This window comes from Anomaloglossus baeobatrachus, chromosome 7, assembly GCF_048569485.1.
Source record: "Anomaloglossus baeobatrachus isolate aAnoBae1 chromosome 7, aAnoBae1.hap1, whole genome shotgun sequence".
Classification (NCBI taxonomy): domain Eukaryota; kingdom Metazoa; phylum Chordata; class Amphibia; order Anura; family Aromobatidae; genus Anomaloglossus; species Anomaloglossus baeobatrachus.
In genome coordinates, this window is record NC_134359.1 from 64,718,740 (window position 1) to 64,734,864 (window position 16,125).

Here is a 16,125-nt window from a genome sequence, read left to right on the forward strand (position 1 = left end):
GATGGATCCCACTCGTATAAATGGATTGCAGTTTTTTTAGATGCAAAGTTATCACAGATGCCAGAAATCTACATAGTTCCCTTATGGAAACATATGGCACATTACTCGTAGACCAACGTCCTATAACCGAAACGTTACTCAATCTACTCAATGGAAAAAGCCATTGCTTGCCTTTCTATCTTTACTCATAAAGTGAGAATGGTGATGCTTTGATTAAAGAGGTGGTTTACTATTTACTATTTAGTTTTCCAAGCCACATCGATATAATGTTGAGAAACAAGGCTTCTCTCAAATACCTTGTTGCCAATAGTGTCTGTGAGAGGCGCTATTGCGGTCTGCTCAAGCCCTTCTCCTGACCTCTAGGATCCGGTGATGTTAAGTCAACTTCCAGTTGACCTGACATCATCGCTGTCGGCCACAGTCTTCCTGACTGACTGGGCTGTGGCCGGCGTTCTACCCAGCGTCACAGCTCAGCCTCTCCCTGCTCTCTCAATGCAGAGCGCCGCAAGCAGGATCGATGCTGGGCTGTGACGCTGGGCTTTGACGAGCGGTAAAACTCCGCCCACAGCCCAGTCACTCAAAGACTGGGACAGGTTGCGGTGATGTCAAGTCAACTGGAAGTTGACATGACCTCACCTGATTCCAAAGGTCATGGAGCCTAGGGGTCACGAGAAGGGGATGAGTTGACCGCAATAGCACCACTCACAGGCACTATTAGCAACACAAGGTATTTGAGAGAAGCCTTGTTTCTCAACATTATATCTATGTGGTTTGGAAAAATAAGTAGTGAACCACCCCTTTTAAGCTTCACCTGGCTGGAAAAGGGATCGAGCAGAGAATTTTTGTTTTTGTGCCTTCCCTTGAACACTAGCAAGGGCATATAAGGAGCAAATGCTCTCCCTAGTTCATGTTCAGAAAGGACCGTTCAAGTAAACTTAAAAGGAATTGGTCACCAGGAGTGACAAGTGAGAGCAGTATAATATAGGGACAGAGATCCTGATTCTAGCAATGTCACTTTCTGGCAAAATCCATGTAAGTGTATTGTAAGTGAAGCGACTCTTACTTGTGATCGTCTTCGCCGCGTAGAGAATTATGAATATTTCAGAACTATAAAACCACAGGCTCTAGAGAAATTGCTACTAAACCACGCGGCTGTGCACCAAGTCTGCAATTGTGAGGTCTTATTACCTCTGAACTGTATCCCTAAGCTGGCCGTTCCCATAGGTTGAGTAAACTTTGGGATTTGTCGGTGGTAAGAGGCTCCTACATTACAGGTCCCTTCTTTTTACAGGAGTTGCTGCCACAGGTGCCTGGCACCTCTCCTTAAAGGGAATCTGTCACGAGGTATCTGCTACACTATCTCAGAGCAGCATAATGTAGAGACAGAGTTTCACGGGTGACAACACACAGCCGTGTAGTTTCTGGCAATAGAAGGTCACAGCGTTTGGCTGCGCAAAATGCTCCCCGACTTTCTATTGTTCCTGCTGTCAGTATTCATTGGTATAGGTAGCTTTCCTGCTGGACTTTCATCTCTCCCTTTTGGACCCAGCAGGAGCTCACCTTTCACCCAGCTGCCGATTATCACTACTCACTTGGTGCTTAAATTCTCCCTTCTTCCCTGGACTGGTGCTGGTTATATTATTCAGTTCATTGTAGCTCTCGTTGTAAGCAGGCGGCTTGTACTCCTCTGTAGTATCATTGCTGAAGCTTGCTCAACTCCTGCCGGAGTCATCTATGGATAAGTAGTTCAGGTAGACCTCCCCCCCCCCCCCCCCCATGTGTGTCCCTGTTGTTTCTTCCTTTAGTGTTTAGTGGGGTTGACAAAGAGCTCATCCCGTCCATTCCCTATTTAGGGTCCCGCACTAGGGATACCTAGGGTCAGGTGTCAGGCTTAGCACATAGGTTCCGCACCTATCTAGGGTGGTAAGGGACCCCAGGGACCAGTTGTAGGTTTGGTCATGAGTCACCATCTCCCCCTTCTCTAGACACAGGGGTCCCCTTCCCTTGCCTTTCGGCGCTTGTTTGGTATTTCCCCGTACTTAGCGTGTCACAGAGACCCTAATTCCAGCAATGTGTCACTTACTGAGTGTTTTGCTGTCATTTTAATAAAATCAATGTTTTCTCTGCTACAGATCAAGCAGTTACACAGAGCTCATGAATATGACAGCACGCCAGGTAGTCCTCTAAGGATAATCTACTGCTGATTAAACTGTAATTTTATCAAAATTACACTAAGCAGCCCAGTAAGTAAAACACCGCTGAAATCAGGATCTCTGCCCCAACGTTACGCTGCTCTCACATTAGGTGGCAAAAACCTAGTGACTGATTCCCTTTAAGGGCTCATATTCCCACCAATTTCTGCCTTGACCGGTACATAAACAGGAAGAGATATTCAATTTTATGTGAAATCTCTGCTTGCAGTACAACTTTGCGTTTCTTTAGAGTCTTCTCTGGGGGCGTGCGGTTTCCCTCTTCCCAAACACTGACCATATCAGCTTGGCAACTGATCTAGCTTTCTAAGATGCAGAATCTGAGAGGGAGGGCACGACCCCAGAGAAGACTCAGAAGAAACACCCAGTTGTACTGCAAGCAGAGATTTCACATACTGCTCCAAAAGCAATAAATGAAGCAACGTGATGCAAAATAGAAAAAAGCGACAGTCAGGAAAACTCCAGGACTTTTACAAGGTTTGTAACTCAATATTTTTGAACAAGTGACCGGTTCTCTGCCTGGGACCCCAGCAATTGTCTGTGATCTGCAAGGAAAACTGGTGGTGAGGGTTCAGTTTCCTTGCAGCGCCACCACAGAGGGAAAAAAATGCATTACATCCGGCTCCATTCAAAACAATGATCTGTCTATTTAATGTGAGACAGAACATATTAAACATATTACAAATGCATTCTGGCTGCAAGCTGAACCCTCTTTTATTCAGAATTTCTTTAAAGGGAACCCATTCTCATGCACCCTTTTAAGGGAATGAGAAAATGACTTACTGATTAAATCAGATTTTTATGTGAAGTTTTTTTGTGTTTATTTATTTATTTTTTTTTCATATAACAATCTTTATTTAAAGGGGTTGTCCACTACTTTGATATTGATGGCCTATCCTTAGGATAGGTCATTAATGTCTGATTGTCTGGGGTCCGACACGCTGCACTCCGGCCTATCAGCTGCTCTTGGTCTTGGCAGCGGCCGGAAATGCTCAGTTTTGGCCCTGCTCCGTCTTCTGATAGCTGCCACGGCCGGGTACTGCACATCCGCCTCCCATTCTAATCAATAGGAGGCGGATGTACAGTTCCCGGCCACAGCTGCTATCGGGAAATGGAGCGGCTCTAGAACTGAGCATTTCCGTTTGCCTGCTAATGCCGCTGGGACCGAGAGTAGCTGGTCGGTGGGGGTGCGGAGTGTCAGACCCCTGTTGATCAGACATTGATGACCTACCCTAAGAATAGGCCATCAGTGTCAAAGTACTGGACAACCCCTTAAAGAAAATAAAAAAAAAAAATTGAAATCTTGCAATTTTCACAAAGGCCTGTTAGGTTCATTTAGGCATAGGACACAAGGCGAGAAAAATGGTGCAAGTGGAATGCGATAAAAAAAATCGCATTCCACTTGGATCAATATTAAGGGGTCGCTCCCATGAGCGATTATTTTCTCAGCCCTAATCGGACCGAGAAAACAGTCGCAGCATGCAGCGGATGGAATGTGATCCTGATCCACTCGCATCCATGCAAGTCTATGGGGCGAGAGAAACATTGCACTGCTCTCGCGTTACACTGGTGTAATGCCAGAGCAGTGCGATTCTCACATCAGCCGGCAACGGAGGAGATAGGGAGATAAATCCGTCCCTCCCCTCTGCAGCGCCTGCCCGCCCCTCTGCAATGACACTTGCATGACACTTGGCTCCCGCTGTGGTGCAAGCGCATGCCGAGTGTCATGCGAGCACTCGTACAAATCACTGCGTGGCCTCGGCCTTAAGGGGGCTTTACATGCAACGACATCGCTAACGAGATGTCGTTGGGGTCATAGAATTCGTGACGCACATCTGGCCTCGTTAGCGACGTTGTTGCGTGTGAAACGCACGAACAACCGTTAACGATGAAAATTACTCACCTAATTGTTGATCGTTGACACGTCGTTCTAATCCCAAATATCGTTGCTGTTGCAGGACGCAGGTTGTTCGTCGTTCCTGCAGCAGCACACATCGCTACGTGTGACACCGCAGGAACGAGGAACATCATTGTACCTGCGGCCGCCCGCAATGAGGAAGGAAGGAGGTGGGCGGGATTTTACGGCCGCTCATCTCCGCCCCTCCGCTTCTATTGGGCGGCCGCTTAGTGACGCCGCACTAACTGTCCCCTTAGAAAGGAGGCAGTTCGCCGGCCACAGAGACGTCGCTAGGCAGGTAAGTAGTGTGACGGGTCCTAGCGATGTTGTGCGCACAGGGCAGCGATTTGCCCGTGATGCACAACAGACGGGGGCGGGTGCTTTCACCAGCGACATCGTTAGCAATGTCGCTGCGTGTAAAGCAGCCAAGAGACTCACACTTCTTGTTCTTTGCATGTCAAAATGTGTGATAGCGTCTGAGTAAGTCTATGCCTCAAACTTTTTTTTATTGAAGCATTTAAGATACATGTGCAAAAGTCATTGCAAAGGGAGAAGCAGGAGGAGAGCTGAGACATCACCTATTATGAATCGTGAATGCTTTATCAGGTGATCATGCCTCTGAAGGTAATGAGACTCTTGAAAAGTCTTCTCTAAAGAACATGAAGTATGAGTCTAAAAATACAGATTGTAATATGAAAAAAAAGCCAAAAAAGTATAAAAAAAATTATATTTGATTTACGCAATACGTCATTTTCTGAATATACAATCTCTTTGAGAAATTATCACGGAAAGTAACGTGCAGACATTATTTGGGCTCTGCTGATCTGCGCACAACCGTTCAGTACAGAAGCACATTATAAATCGAGCTTTGATGGCTCTGCATATCAAGAAAATATCTAAAAATAATAACCACTCTACGGCTATTGTAGGTGTTACAATGCAGAGAATATTGATCTCATAGGGGGAAGGTGCTGAGCTGACTTTTCTCTAAGCATCAATTGATAGAGAAACTAATGGAAAGCTTGAGCAAGAAAACGGAGGAAGAGTTATTAAGGCTGCTCAGGCCAAATGCTTCAAATATAGTATTGGAAAGCAGTTAGTACAGCGGGGAGACTTCGGCCTTTGTGCCAATACTATGCAGCACAAACAGATTGGGAAAAACATACAAATGGTCACTTTCACGACGGCTATTTATTTCAATCTCTTGTCTCGATTTCATGCTCGGTTTTTCTTTAATGTACGTAATTCAGACTGGTGTAAACCTCAGTGCATCAAATCTTCCAGCCGTGTGCTTCGGAGAACGTGGCGCGGATGAGGAGTTTTATCAATTTTCATAAATATTTAAATTGGAATAGAAAAATGGTAAATACAATTTAACTTCCAACTGAAGGAAAAGTAAACTTTTTATACTTACTGCCTGTCTTTGAAGTCGTATTTCTTGTCATTTTAATAATCTTTATAACCACTAATTCACATGTAATATAAATTAGGTTCTATTCATACTAATGTTTCTGTTAAAGGGGTTGTCAGGCCACACAAAATATAAAAAAAAGTGCAAAATGATGGAAAATATCAAAAGTAGAACTCTCCTTACCAATCGTCTGACTCTTGTGTTCCGACACTTCATGGTTCCCTCACCGGTCTCTGTACATCCTGCTGTCTGGACAGATAGGAGACCTCTACAGTCAATCACTGACTACAGCAGTGACTTGTTCATTCCTTTAGTCGATGATTGGCTGCAGTGCTCATATGTCCTCTACCGGTCTCTGTGCTTTCTGCCCTATATGAGTGTACATATGACCTCTGCAGCCAATCATTAGCTACATCAATGACGTGTTGGTCATTCCTTTAGTTGATGATTGGCTGCAGTGCTCATATGTCCTCTACCGGTCTCTGTGCTTTTTGCCCTATATGAGTGTACATATGATCTCTACAGCCAGTCACTGGTTACAGCAGTGATGTGTTGGTCATTGCTACAATCAATAATTGTTGTCTGTACTCCCTACCCTTTACTGAGTGTACATATGACCTCTGCAGCCAATCATTAGCTACAGCAGTGATGTGTAGGTCATTGCTACAATCGGTGATTGGCTGCAGTGCTCCTATGTCCTCTACTGGTCTCTGTACTTTGTCCTTTATGAGTGGACAGATTATGACCTCTGCAGCTAATCACAGTTACAGCACTAATGTGTAGGTAATTGCTACAATCAGTGATTGGCTGCAGTGCTCATGTGAGCCTCCACCGGTCTTTGTACTTCCTACCCTATATGAGTGGGCATATGACCTCTGCAGCCAAACACTGGTTGCAGCAATACAGGGATGCTCAAGAAGTATTTGTACATGAATGATTAGTGATCGGTAAACTAAGTATTCCTTCTGTTAAAATTTTACATAATCCCTAGCATTGTTTTGTTTTTTTGTTTTTAAAGGGTATTTATTGTTTTATTATTTTATGTCCTATATCAATAGTACACTTGAAAATAATCAACTTTTTAATATCTTTATCAGGGACATTTGCTTCTTTTTTCCCCCTGGACTGATTTTTCACACGTAACTCATAAGTGAATACAGAGTTCACCCAAGACAGATTTTCCCCATTAGTGGGATAGGAGATGACAGTTGGTGCTTTAAAAATTCTATGCAGGAGGGAGGAGCTAGAGGCCAACACAGATATTCTGCAAGATCACCTTAAAGGGGATGTCCGCGACTAGGTCAACCCCTTCTGATTTCCCATGTTTCCCCCAGGTAAAATAAAAAAATCCTATACTCCCCTCCCATACCGGCGCTCACAGAGTTATGACCTCACGCGAACACCATGTCCATTCGACACTGGCTTCAGTCTCCCTGCCTTCGGATAAATGAGTTAATCAGCAGGAAGTGAGCACAGCCCCACGTGAGCCTCGGCACCACTAGAACTACGCCGGTATGGGAGGCGAGTATGGGCTTTTTTATTTTTCCTGGGGGAAACGTGGAATCAGAAGGGGTTGTCCTAGTAGTGGAGAACCCCTTTTAAATGACAGTTACAGTTCTCCATAGAAATGTATGCGCACTAGCTGATATTTCCTATCTCAGTAATAAAAAAATCTGTAATCACTGAAGACATTATTCCTGTGAATTTAGAATTTTGAGACTGAATAATCAGTCCGGGAGGTGAAAGAAGCAGATTCCTCTTATAAGATGTATTAGGGGTACTTCACACACAGCGAGATCGCTGCTGAGTCACGTTTTTGTGACGCAGCAGTGACCTCATTAGCGATCTCGCTGTGTGTGACACTGAGCAGCGATCTGTCCCCTGCTGCGAGATGTTTACCTTAGTTACCAGTGTCCGCAGCTTCCAGACGCCGGCTCCGTGCAAGCGCAGCGTCGCTTGCACGTCGCTGCTGGCTGGGGGCTGGTCACTGGTCGCTGGTGAGATCTGCCTGTTTGACAGCTCACCAGCGACCATGGAGCGACGCAGCAGCGATCCTGGCCAGGTCAGATCGCTGGTGGGATCTCTGCTGCGTCGCTAAAGTATGATGGTACCCTTTCAAAGTTTGTCATTTTCATGTGTATAATTGATTTATGGAAAAACAAACAAACAAACCACCATAATTACTCTTTAAAACATTTTAAGTGTGTGGAATACCCCTTTACTTGCTTTAACACAATGATAAAGTAACACTGAGTGATAAGAGTCTATTGATGAAGAATATATTTTCCATTCAGCAAAAAAACGGTTACCTGGTGGGAATAAATTCTAACACCTGTGTTTGTTGCATACCAGGACAGTTAGAGGTCCTGTAGGCGTATCCCCCTCTATGAGCAGAAGCAAATCTTGCTCTGGTAGATTCGGCCTACTTAAAAATTGCTTTGTAATGACCCCCAACATGTGGCTCCCCAGCTATTGCAAAACTTATTGCAAAATTACAAGCCATAGAAATTCCTATAACGTAGTATATGTGTATATGTATGTGTGTTTATATATATGTGTGTGTGTGTGTGTGTGTGTGTGTGTGTGTGTGTGTGTGTGTGTACATATGGATTTTGTTGACAGACTGCACCAGTGGCATCACGATGACAGCGCACTAGTCAACGGCAGCCAATCATTGGGCTCAACCAGGTAGTCAGCACAAGACTGCTAAGCCCGGTGATTGTCTGCAGCCATCACGGACGCTGTAGTCATGACTTCACCGTTGCAACCTGTCAAGAAAAGACTAAAGGCCACTTTACACGCAGCGATATTGCTAGCAATGCCGCTGACTATCGCATTTGCCCCCATCGTTTGTGCGTCACGGGCAAATCGTTGCCCGTGTCGCACAATATCGTTAGTCCCCATCACACATACTTACCTTCCAAGCGACGTCGCTGTGGGCAGCGAACAGCCTCTTTTCTAAGGGGGTGGTTCGTGTAGCGTCACAGCGACGTCACACGGCCGGCGTCCAATAGAAGCGGAGGCGCGGAGAGCAGCCGCATGAAAGACACGCCCACCTCGTTCCCGGAGGATGCAGGAACGCTGTTGTTTGTCGTTCCTGCGGTGTCACACGTAGCAATGTGTGCTGCCTCAGGAACGACGAACAACCTGCGTCCAAAAGCAGCAACGATATTTGGGATTTGAACGACGTGTCAACGATCAACGATTAGGTGAGTATTTTTGATCGTTAGTGGTCGCTCGTACGTTTCACACGCAACGTCGCTAACGAGGGCAGATGTGCGTCACAAATTCTGTGACCCCCAACGACATCTCGTTAGCGATGTCGTTGCGTGTAAAGCCCCCTTTAGGCTGTTGGCTGAAAAGCAGCAGTGGATCAATAAATTCAGTTACTTTAAACATAATCACGCATAAGGAAGAAAAGTTATTCTTGGGAAACCCCTCTACGTGCAAAGGGGAAGGCGTAGAGCACTTCTGTTATAAATTTAGGGAAGGATTAATCCCTGGCAGCTGTGCACTCAATCACAACTCTTGCATTTTGGTTGGAATTGGGGGTAGCTGTCTTTTCTCCATAAAGGAAAACCATGCGTCCCCCATCCCTCATAAGTCACACAATCAGAGGTTTCATTTTACCCTGACTGCAAATTGTGATGTCTGTGACGTCCTCTGCACACATGGACATCACCACAAGAGCCGATCACTTCATTAGCTTCTGATGTGAAGACTGAGGCACGAGGCACCAGAACCGCCTTCCCACTGATGTCACTAGACCGTTGCAGGAAGATAAATGTTGTCTCAGCTCATGGAATGATAGAACCACCTTTTCTTCCTGCGTGTTGGAGCAGTGCATTGATGGATCTGACTTTGCATACATTACCTTCGCTCAAGTGGATTTCTTTATTTTCTTAGAATTATTTCAGAGTGATTGGCAGCAGGATTGTGCATCGAATGACGAGGGCGAGCGAATTACACTGCTAAAATAAAATGCCAGAGATCGTCACCTACTTTTCTGGGCCTTACAATGTATTTTAGATACGCTATGCCCCTTCCCTCGAGCAGAAGAATGTATGGGCGGTTTCCATTGCTGAATATGGATGCCAGAATATGAAAAGATCTGTCCAGCAGCAACACGGCAGTACAGTGTGAATGAAACCTTTGACTCCTCGCAGTTCAAAAAGCCCTTCATTCCTTTTGTCATACACTTTAGAGTATGGATGCAGATGAGGTCTTTGTTGGTGCCGTGCACCTCATCCATTACCCTTAGGCTGACTGTGAGCAAGAGAAGAGGGAATCTGTTGAAAAGGACCATGACAGAGCCTGCTGTTAGCATGAACTCTGTGTGAACCAGGTCTAACAGCAGGTTTCCTGCATGTGCTTGAGGGGAACATTTGGTGAAGAACACTCGAAAACCTCTAAGTATCATGTGAAGCCACAGGGAAGTACACATTTCTCCACTGGCTTCGTATGGCAATCCTTCCTCTTCTGGCTGTGAAATCATTGTACTTCTCTAGCAAGATAGACGAAGAAAACTTATCCCCCAGTAAAGTTTATGAAGAGCCTCCATGTCCCTCCAGTAATATCGTGTGAGGTAAAATATGGAGATTTCACGTGGTGGCCATGTTGGCTCTGCCAGGGATGACTTCTTCATAGAGTTTATGTAGTCACCCTATCAGTCCTTCAGATTGTGAATGATTACCTAGGTCTCCTACTAATAAGCTGTTCCCCTAAAATTTAGACATTTGTTATTTTGGAGACCGCAGGTGTAGTATTACATGGCATCCATTGAGATGAATATATGACCATATAGTACTTTGTGGTACTGATCACTGTAGTAGGTCTTTGTATTCCCACTTTTGAAGACTGCCATGTTGCCACTGAATAGAATATTACCCAGGGGACCACGATCAGACAGGTGAGAGCCCCACTTTGGTGAATTTTTTTAAATTTGCCCCTTTGTTTGGGATCACGTGTTTACAGGCTCGCTCATACCACCGTATAACACAGATGAGTGCTCTCTGTTTGGAGGATAGTCCTCGGACTAATGTTATACTACTGCATACAAGATTACTCCCGTGCCTCCCCCATACTCTGGAAGTCTGAAGTTACATCACAAGGTCTCAATACAAGTCTATGAGAACCAGGAATGCTCTACCCAAACATATCAGACTCTCATCTACCGAGAAAAGCTTCAGAAGGAACCTGAAGATCCACCTCTTCCAGCAAGCCTACAACCAGCCGTAACCCGGAGTCCACTATACCGCTGCACAGCCAACTCTACCCTCACCTACTGTATCCTCACCCATCCCCTCTAGATTGTGAGCCCTCGCGGGCAGGGTCCTCTCCCCTCCTTGTATTGTTTATGAATATTGTACTTGTTTTTTATGTATACCCTTTTGACTTGAAAAGGGCCATAGAATAAATAATATGGAGCAGTGCAGAGAAACACAAAATCACTGGATGGTGCGATAGGCAGCGTATCTTACCTCACGCGCACCTATACAAGCCCATATTTGCGAGTGAAACATCGGACTACACTGATGTCATTAGTACAGTCCAATATACGCAGAGACAGACAATGGAGAAGATGGAGAAAGTAATCTCTCCGTCTTCTCCGCACCTGTGATCTGGTTCTTGTATACCGGAGAATCTGATCAAAGTGAATGACACTCGGTCACGCTCACAGCAGAGTTTGAGCCGAGTGTCATTAGCATATCGCATCCAATGCTATACGCCAGTGTGTTCCCAACCTACGCGTAATGATGGTAGTAACCGGCCGCCAGTTCCTACTGTTTTAATCAGCGCTTTTGGCCTCGTGACTGCTTTGTGACCTGCTGAATCACACAGTGGCTGATGTCCGGCGCAGAGGTCACTTTTTTGAATTTTTTTATGCAAAGCTACAAAGCCCCCCGTTGTGAGTCTCATAGACTTACATTAAGGGTTTGGTTCCACTTGCGTTTTGCATGGATGAGTGCAATCCAATAAAACATTGGATTACTCTCACTCTAGTGCAAAACTATGGGGCAGTGTCCACCTGCGACTGATTTCTCATGCCATAGCAGCATGCGGAATGAATCGCAGCATGCTGCGTTTGACAGTGAGTCTTGGCTCACGCTCCCCCATACAAGTCTAGGGGTGCGTGTCAAACATCGCACTACACTCACTTGTCATCCGACTGCAGTGTGATGTACGCAGAGACAGACAGCGGAGGAGATGGCAGAAAGTGATCCCTCTTTTCCGCAGCTGTGATTCGATCGCAAGATCTCATCACAGTCGCATGACGTTCGGCTGACGCTCGCACCAGAGGGTCATTAGCATATCACTTCCCATGCTCTCGCATCACAAGCTATACGCAAGTGGAACTGTACCCAAAGAAAGTAAGAATGGCTCCACTTAGTGAGCCTCTGGTTACAGAGATGGTGCCATGAAGCGGTGACGTATCTGTCCTACAACTAATCCATGGTGACTAATGGAGCCTGTGGACACTTAGGCTATGTTCACATGTTGTGTTAAGTTTTTTTTTTTTTATGCATTTCTTTATGGAAATACATAAAAATGGAAGCCTTACTGTTGTCCTTTAGTAATCCAACAAATAATTTCATTGGTCTTCTGCAACTAGATCCTATCAAATCCACCATAATGTCACCTCTAATGCATTCTCCATGCCTAAAAAAGAAAGGAAATCCAAAAAAACGCTATGCATGTTAATGTTATTTCTGCATACAGTATTCTGCTCTGCTGAGCTGAAAATTATACCCTTTTGATGGCAATATGAATTCTAGATTTGGATCGATGGCACATCTGCAACAGAAATCCGAGTGTCCACCTTGGATTTCTGTCATGGATCATCTAATGAAATGCACAAAGGATGAAATAAACCAACAATCTGTGACATGAGGACATGGCCTGTCTGATCAGGACTCCAATACAGGAGATGTGGCGGTGGCCATAGTGGTAGCCACCTTACATCCCTTTTTTACCATACTGAGTAGAAGTTTTGAGAACACAACCGAAGAGAAAACTAATGATTTTTATTTATTGGTGAATTTTGTTGTGTTTTTTTTTTTTTTTTTTTAAGTTGAAAATGCCCTAAATAGTGTCTCCAAATTGCCACCGAAGTCCTTTTTATATACCTCTCTTCAGCATTTTAGTGATTAATTGAAACCCTTTTATGTTCTACAGGTAAAGTTCCTTTCATCCATGTTGGGAATCAAGTAGTATCTGAACTGGGACCAATAGTTCAGTTTGTGAAAGCCAAGGTAAGAATTGGAACAGGATGCACACACCTAAAAAAGTGAACCCGCATTATATTATAGCTGGTAAAGGGAAACTTAAGCTGAAGTTTAAAGGCTCCAAACACATTAGATGAAAGTCGTCCCAACTTGTCGACATCGACATGAGTCGCTGGCCATGTACATGGTGTCCTCCGTAACATGATCGGCTGCCCATGTACATGGTATCCTCTGTAACATGAGCTGCTTACCATGTACATGGTATCCTCCATAATAGGAGCTGGTGACCACGTACATGGTGACCACGTATATGGTATCCTCCATAACAGGATCTGTTGACCATGTACATGGTATCCTCCATAACAGGAGCTGGTGACCACATACATGGTATCCTCCATAACAGGAGCTGGTGACCATGTACATGGTATCCTCCATAACAGGAGCTGGTGACCACATACATGGTATCCTCCATAACAGGAGCTGGTGACCACGTACATGGTATCCTCCGTAACAGGATCTGTTGACCATGTACATGGTATCCTCCATAACAGGAGCTGCTAACCATGTACATGATATCCTCTGTAACAGGAGCTGCTAACCATGTACATGGTATCCTCTGTAACAGGAGCTGCTAACCATGTACATGGTATCCTCCGTAACAGGAGCTGCTGACCATGTACATAGTATCCTCCGTACTCTCCAACAACTGATGATGTCAGTGTGGATAAGGATCAGACTGCTTAGATTCAATCATCTGAACCTCTTGTTTCTGCAGGAGATAAGATGATTCATATATATTGTATGTGTGGCCATCTCTAGGTATATGTTTCCTGTGCATATTATTGTCCTCTTATCATCCTCCATTATCCAGGCCCAACTAGATGCAGTGTTTTCCATTGGAATTACTGAGTTGAAGTCAAGACACTTTCTAGCAATGGACCCAATGTTAGCCATGTACATTTTGTAAATGTTGAACCTGACGATTTTAGTGTGAATGACTAATAATGTAATGTGAATGCTGATTGGGGGGGGAAGATGGATTGCGCATGTTGAACTTTAACATGTCTGATCTTTTTCAGCAGCAAGGTAAGCGCTGCCTTCAAAGTGTGGCAGATGTTTTGTAGACCTCTCCTGATTGATACAATCAAGGATGTTTGTTCAATTCCCACCATGCACATGTATGGCGGTGTTATGCGAAATTACTGTGGGCAAATTATATTTGGTCTCACATTTGTGAATACATTTATTCTTGTAGTCCTTTATGCATGTAATAAACGTCATGCATATAAAGTACATAAAATAAATGTATGCTTTTAGGGTGGTTTTACATTGGATACAGCTAGGTTTTTACCTCCTTAGCCCTTCATGGCTGAGATGGGAATAATGCTGACCATTATCATCCTCTTTTATTTGCATTTTGGATATTTAAATCCTTTCCATGTAATTGATAAGTTCTGACCTTCTCCAGGTTTTGATTTGATCTTATTATATGGGTATAGCCCTTGTATATTTTTTTGCAAGTAGACGCCCTGGCGATAACACTTGCTTGCTTTCCTCCACGTAGGGCCATTCACTTAGTGACGGCTTAGATGAAGTCCAGAAGGCAGAGATGAAAGCATACATGGAACTTGTTAATAATATGCTCCTGACAGCAGAGGTACGGTATATCACGCCATCATGATGTGACTCTCGCTGTCTGTTTTTTAAGTTTGGGCTCATTTGTTTCTACAGATAATAAAGTGAATCTGTGCACTCATTCTACCACCTTGTGCGTGCGTGCGTGCGTGCGTGCGTGCGTGTGTGTGTGTGTGTGTGTGTGTATACCGCTGCTGGTGCTTTAAATATAAGTCCCCTGCACCCGGTCTTATACTCACCTTTTGTAATCTTCATCTTCTATTTCTGCTGCTCTGGTTGGTCTCCAGCGATTTGTGACCTTTTGGCATCTCCAGTACAGTGCGCCGGAGGTCACAACTCGGTACAAATCTATGAGAGCCTCATCCTGGTTCTCATAGACTTGTATTGAGACCTTGTGATGTAACTTCAGACTTCCGGACAGTGAGAAATAACGGTCACAAAATGCCGCCACGGGACCAGAGCGCCATTGGTAAAAGGTGAAGCCACAGGTAGTTGAGTATGACAAGGGGCAGGGAGCTTACATTTAAAGCGCCACTCCAGCACTGAAAAAAACCCCAAATGCCTTAGTGGTGCTTTTAATGCAAACATTGCTTTGTGACAGAGGAAGCCACTTTAGATGTGATATGAAAATGAGTCTGCAAGTGCTTTATGTGGGACAGAGCACCGCAACCGCCTTAGTTCCCAGTTCTATTCTCAGCCTAATGCGCACTCAACTTTGTGATTGACACGCTGCAGCAGTGCGATCTGTCAATCACCTTGTGCTGGGTGGAGTCAGACTAGAGGATAGAGCTGGGACCCAAGGCCGGGAGTGCTCCGTCCCCATCCAGAGCACTTGCAGACTCCTCACTTCTAAAGTCTCTGCAGCAGAGCAGCATTTGTGACTAATAGTTATGGATTCACTTGTGGTCTTATCACTTACATACGGGATCTGTTTGGCATATTTCTAAAGAACCTTTATGATATGCTGAGGCCAGGGACTAGTCACAAGGACTTTTGTTCCTGCGCTCATTCCGCCCACTTAGCATGTTAGTACACCCACAGGGGGGGTGTTACCATGCTATTCAATGCAGCATCATCAGTGGCGACTGACGTGCATACCGGTGTCCACTTTCTCCGCTGCTCTGAATCCTCTGCACTTCCGGTCATAAGCATTATGAAGCCGGGTGTACACATCCTGGCTTTAGAGAGGTCTAGTTCGCATGACCGGACGTTCCGGGTCTTAGGATCAGCGGTGACAGTGGACACAGGTACGCGCATCACCGCTGGTGACGCTGCATTGAATAGCATGTTAGTACACCCCTGTGGGCATAGTAACATGCTAAGGCTATGTGCGCACTAGTGCGTTTTACCCGCGGATTTACCCGCGGATTTGCCGCGGAAATTTCTTGAGAAATGTCTGCAATCTTTGTGCAGACATTTCCCAGCAAATCCTATGGTAAAAAAAAATAGCTGTGCGCACTGGTGCGGATTTTTCTCAAGAAATTTCCTTGAGAAGAATTTCTCGAGAAACTTTCTTGAGAAAATGAACATGTCCATTATTTCCGCAGGTACCCTGCGGATTTCGGCAGTACAGCCTGCAAAAATCCGCAGGGAACCACCCGCGGGAAAATCGCGGCTATTCCGCGGCTAATCCGCGGCAAATCCGCATGCGGATTTGGTGCGGATTTTTTCCGGAGGTCCGGAAATCTTTCACTCCCAGAAGTTTCTCAAGAAATTTTCTTGAGAAACTTCTCATTTCTAGTGCGC

At 45.0% G+C, this 16,125-nt stretch overlaps 1 protein-coding gene across 2 annotated transcripts in view; it reads left to right on the forward strand.

Annotated features, from left to right (window-relative positions):
* Window positions 1–16,125, forward strand: part of MTX2 (metaxin 2) — a 109,811-nt gene that overhangs the window by 67,652 nt on the left and 26,034 nt on the right. For both annotated transcript variants that reach the window (XM_075318887.1, XM_075318889.1), the window contains 2 exons: window positions 12,695–12,771; window positions 14,309–14,401. In XM_075318887.1, coding sequence (XP_075175002.1) covers window positions 12,695–12,771; window positions 14,309–14,401 — 170 coding nt within the window. The remainder of the gene's footprint in view (window positions 1–12,694; window positions 12,772–14,308; window positions 14,402–16,125) is intronic.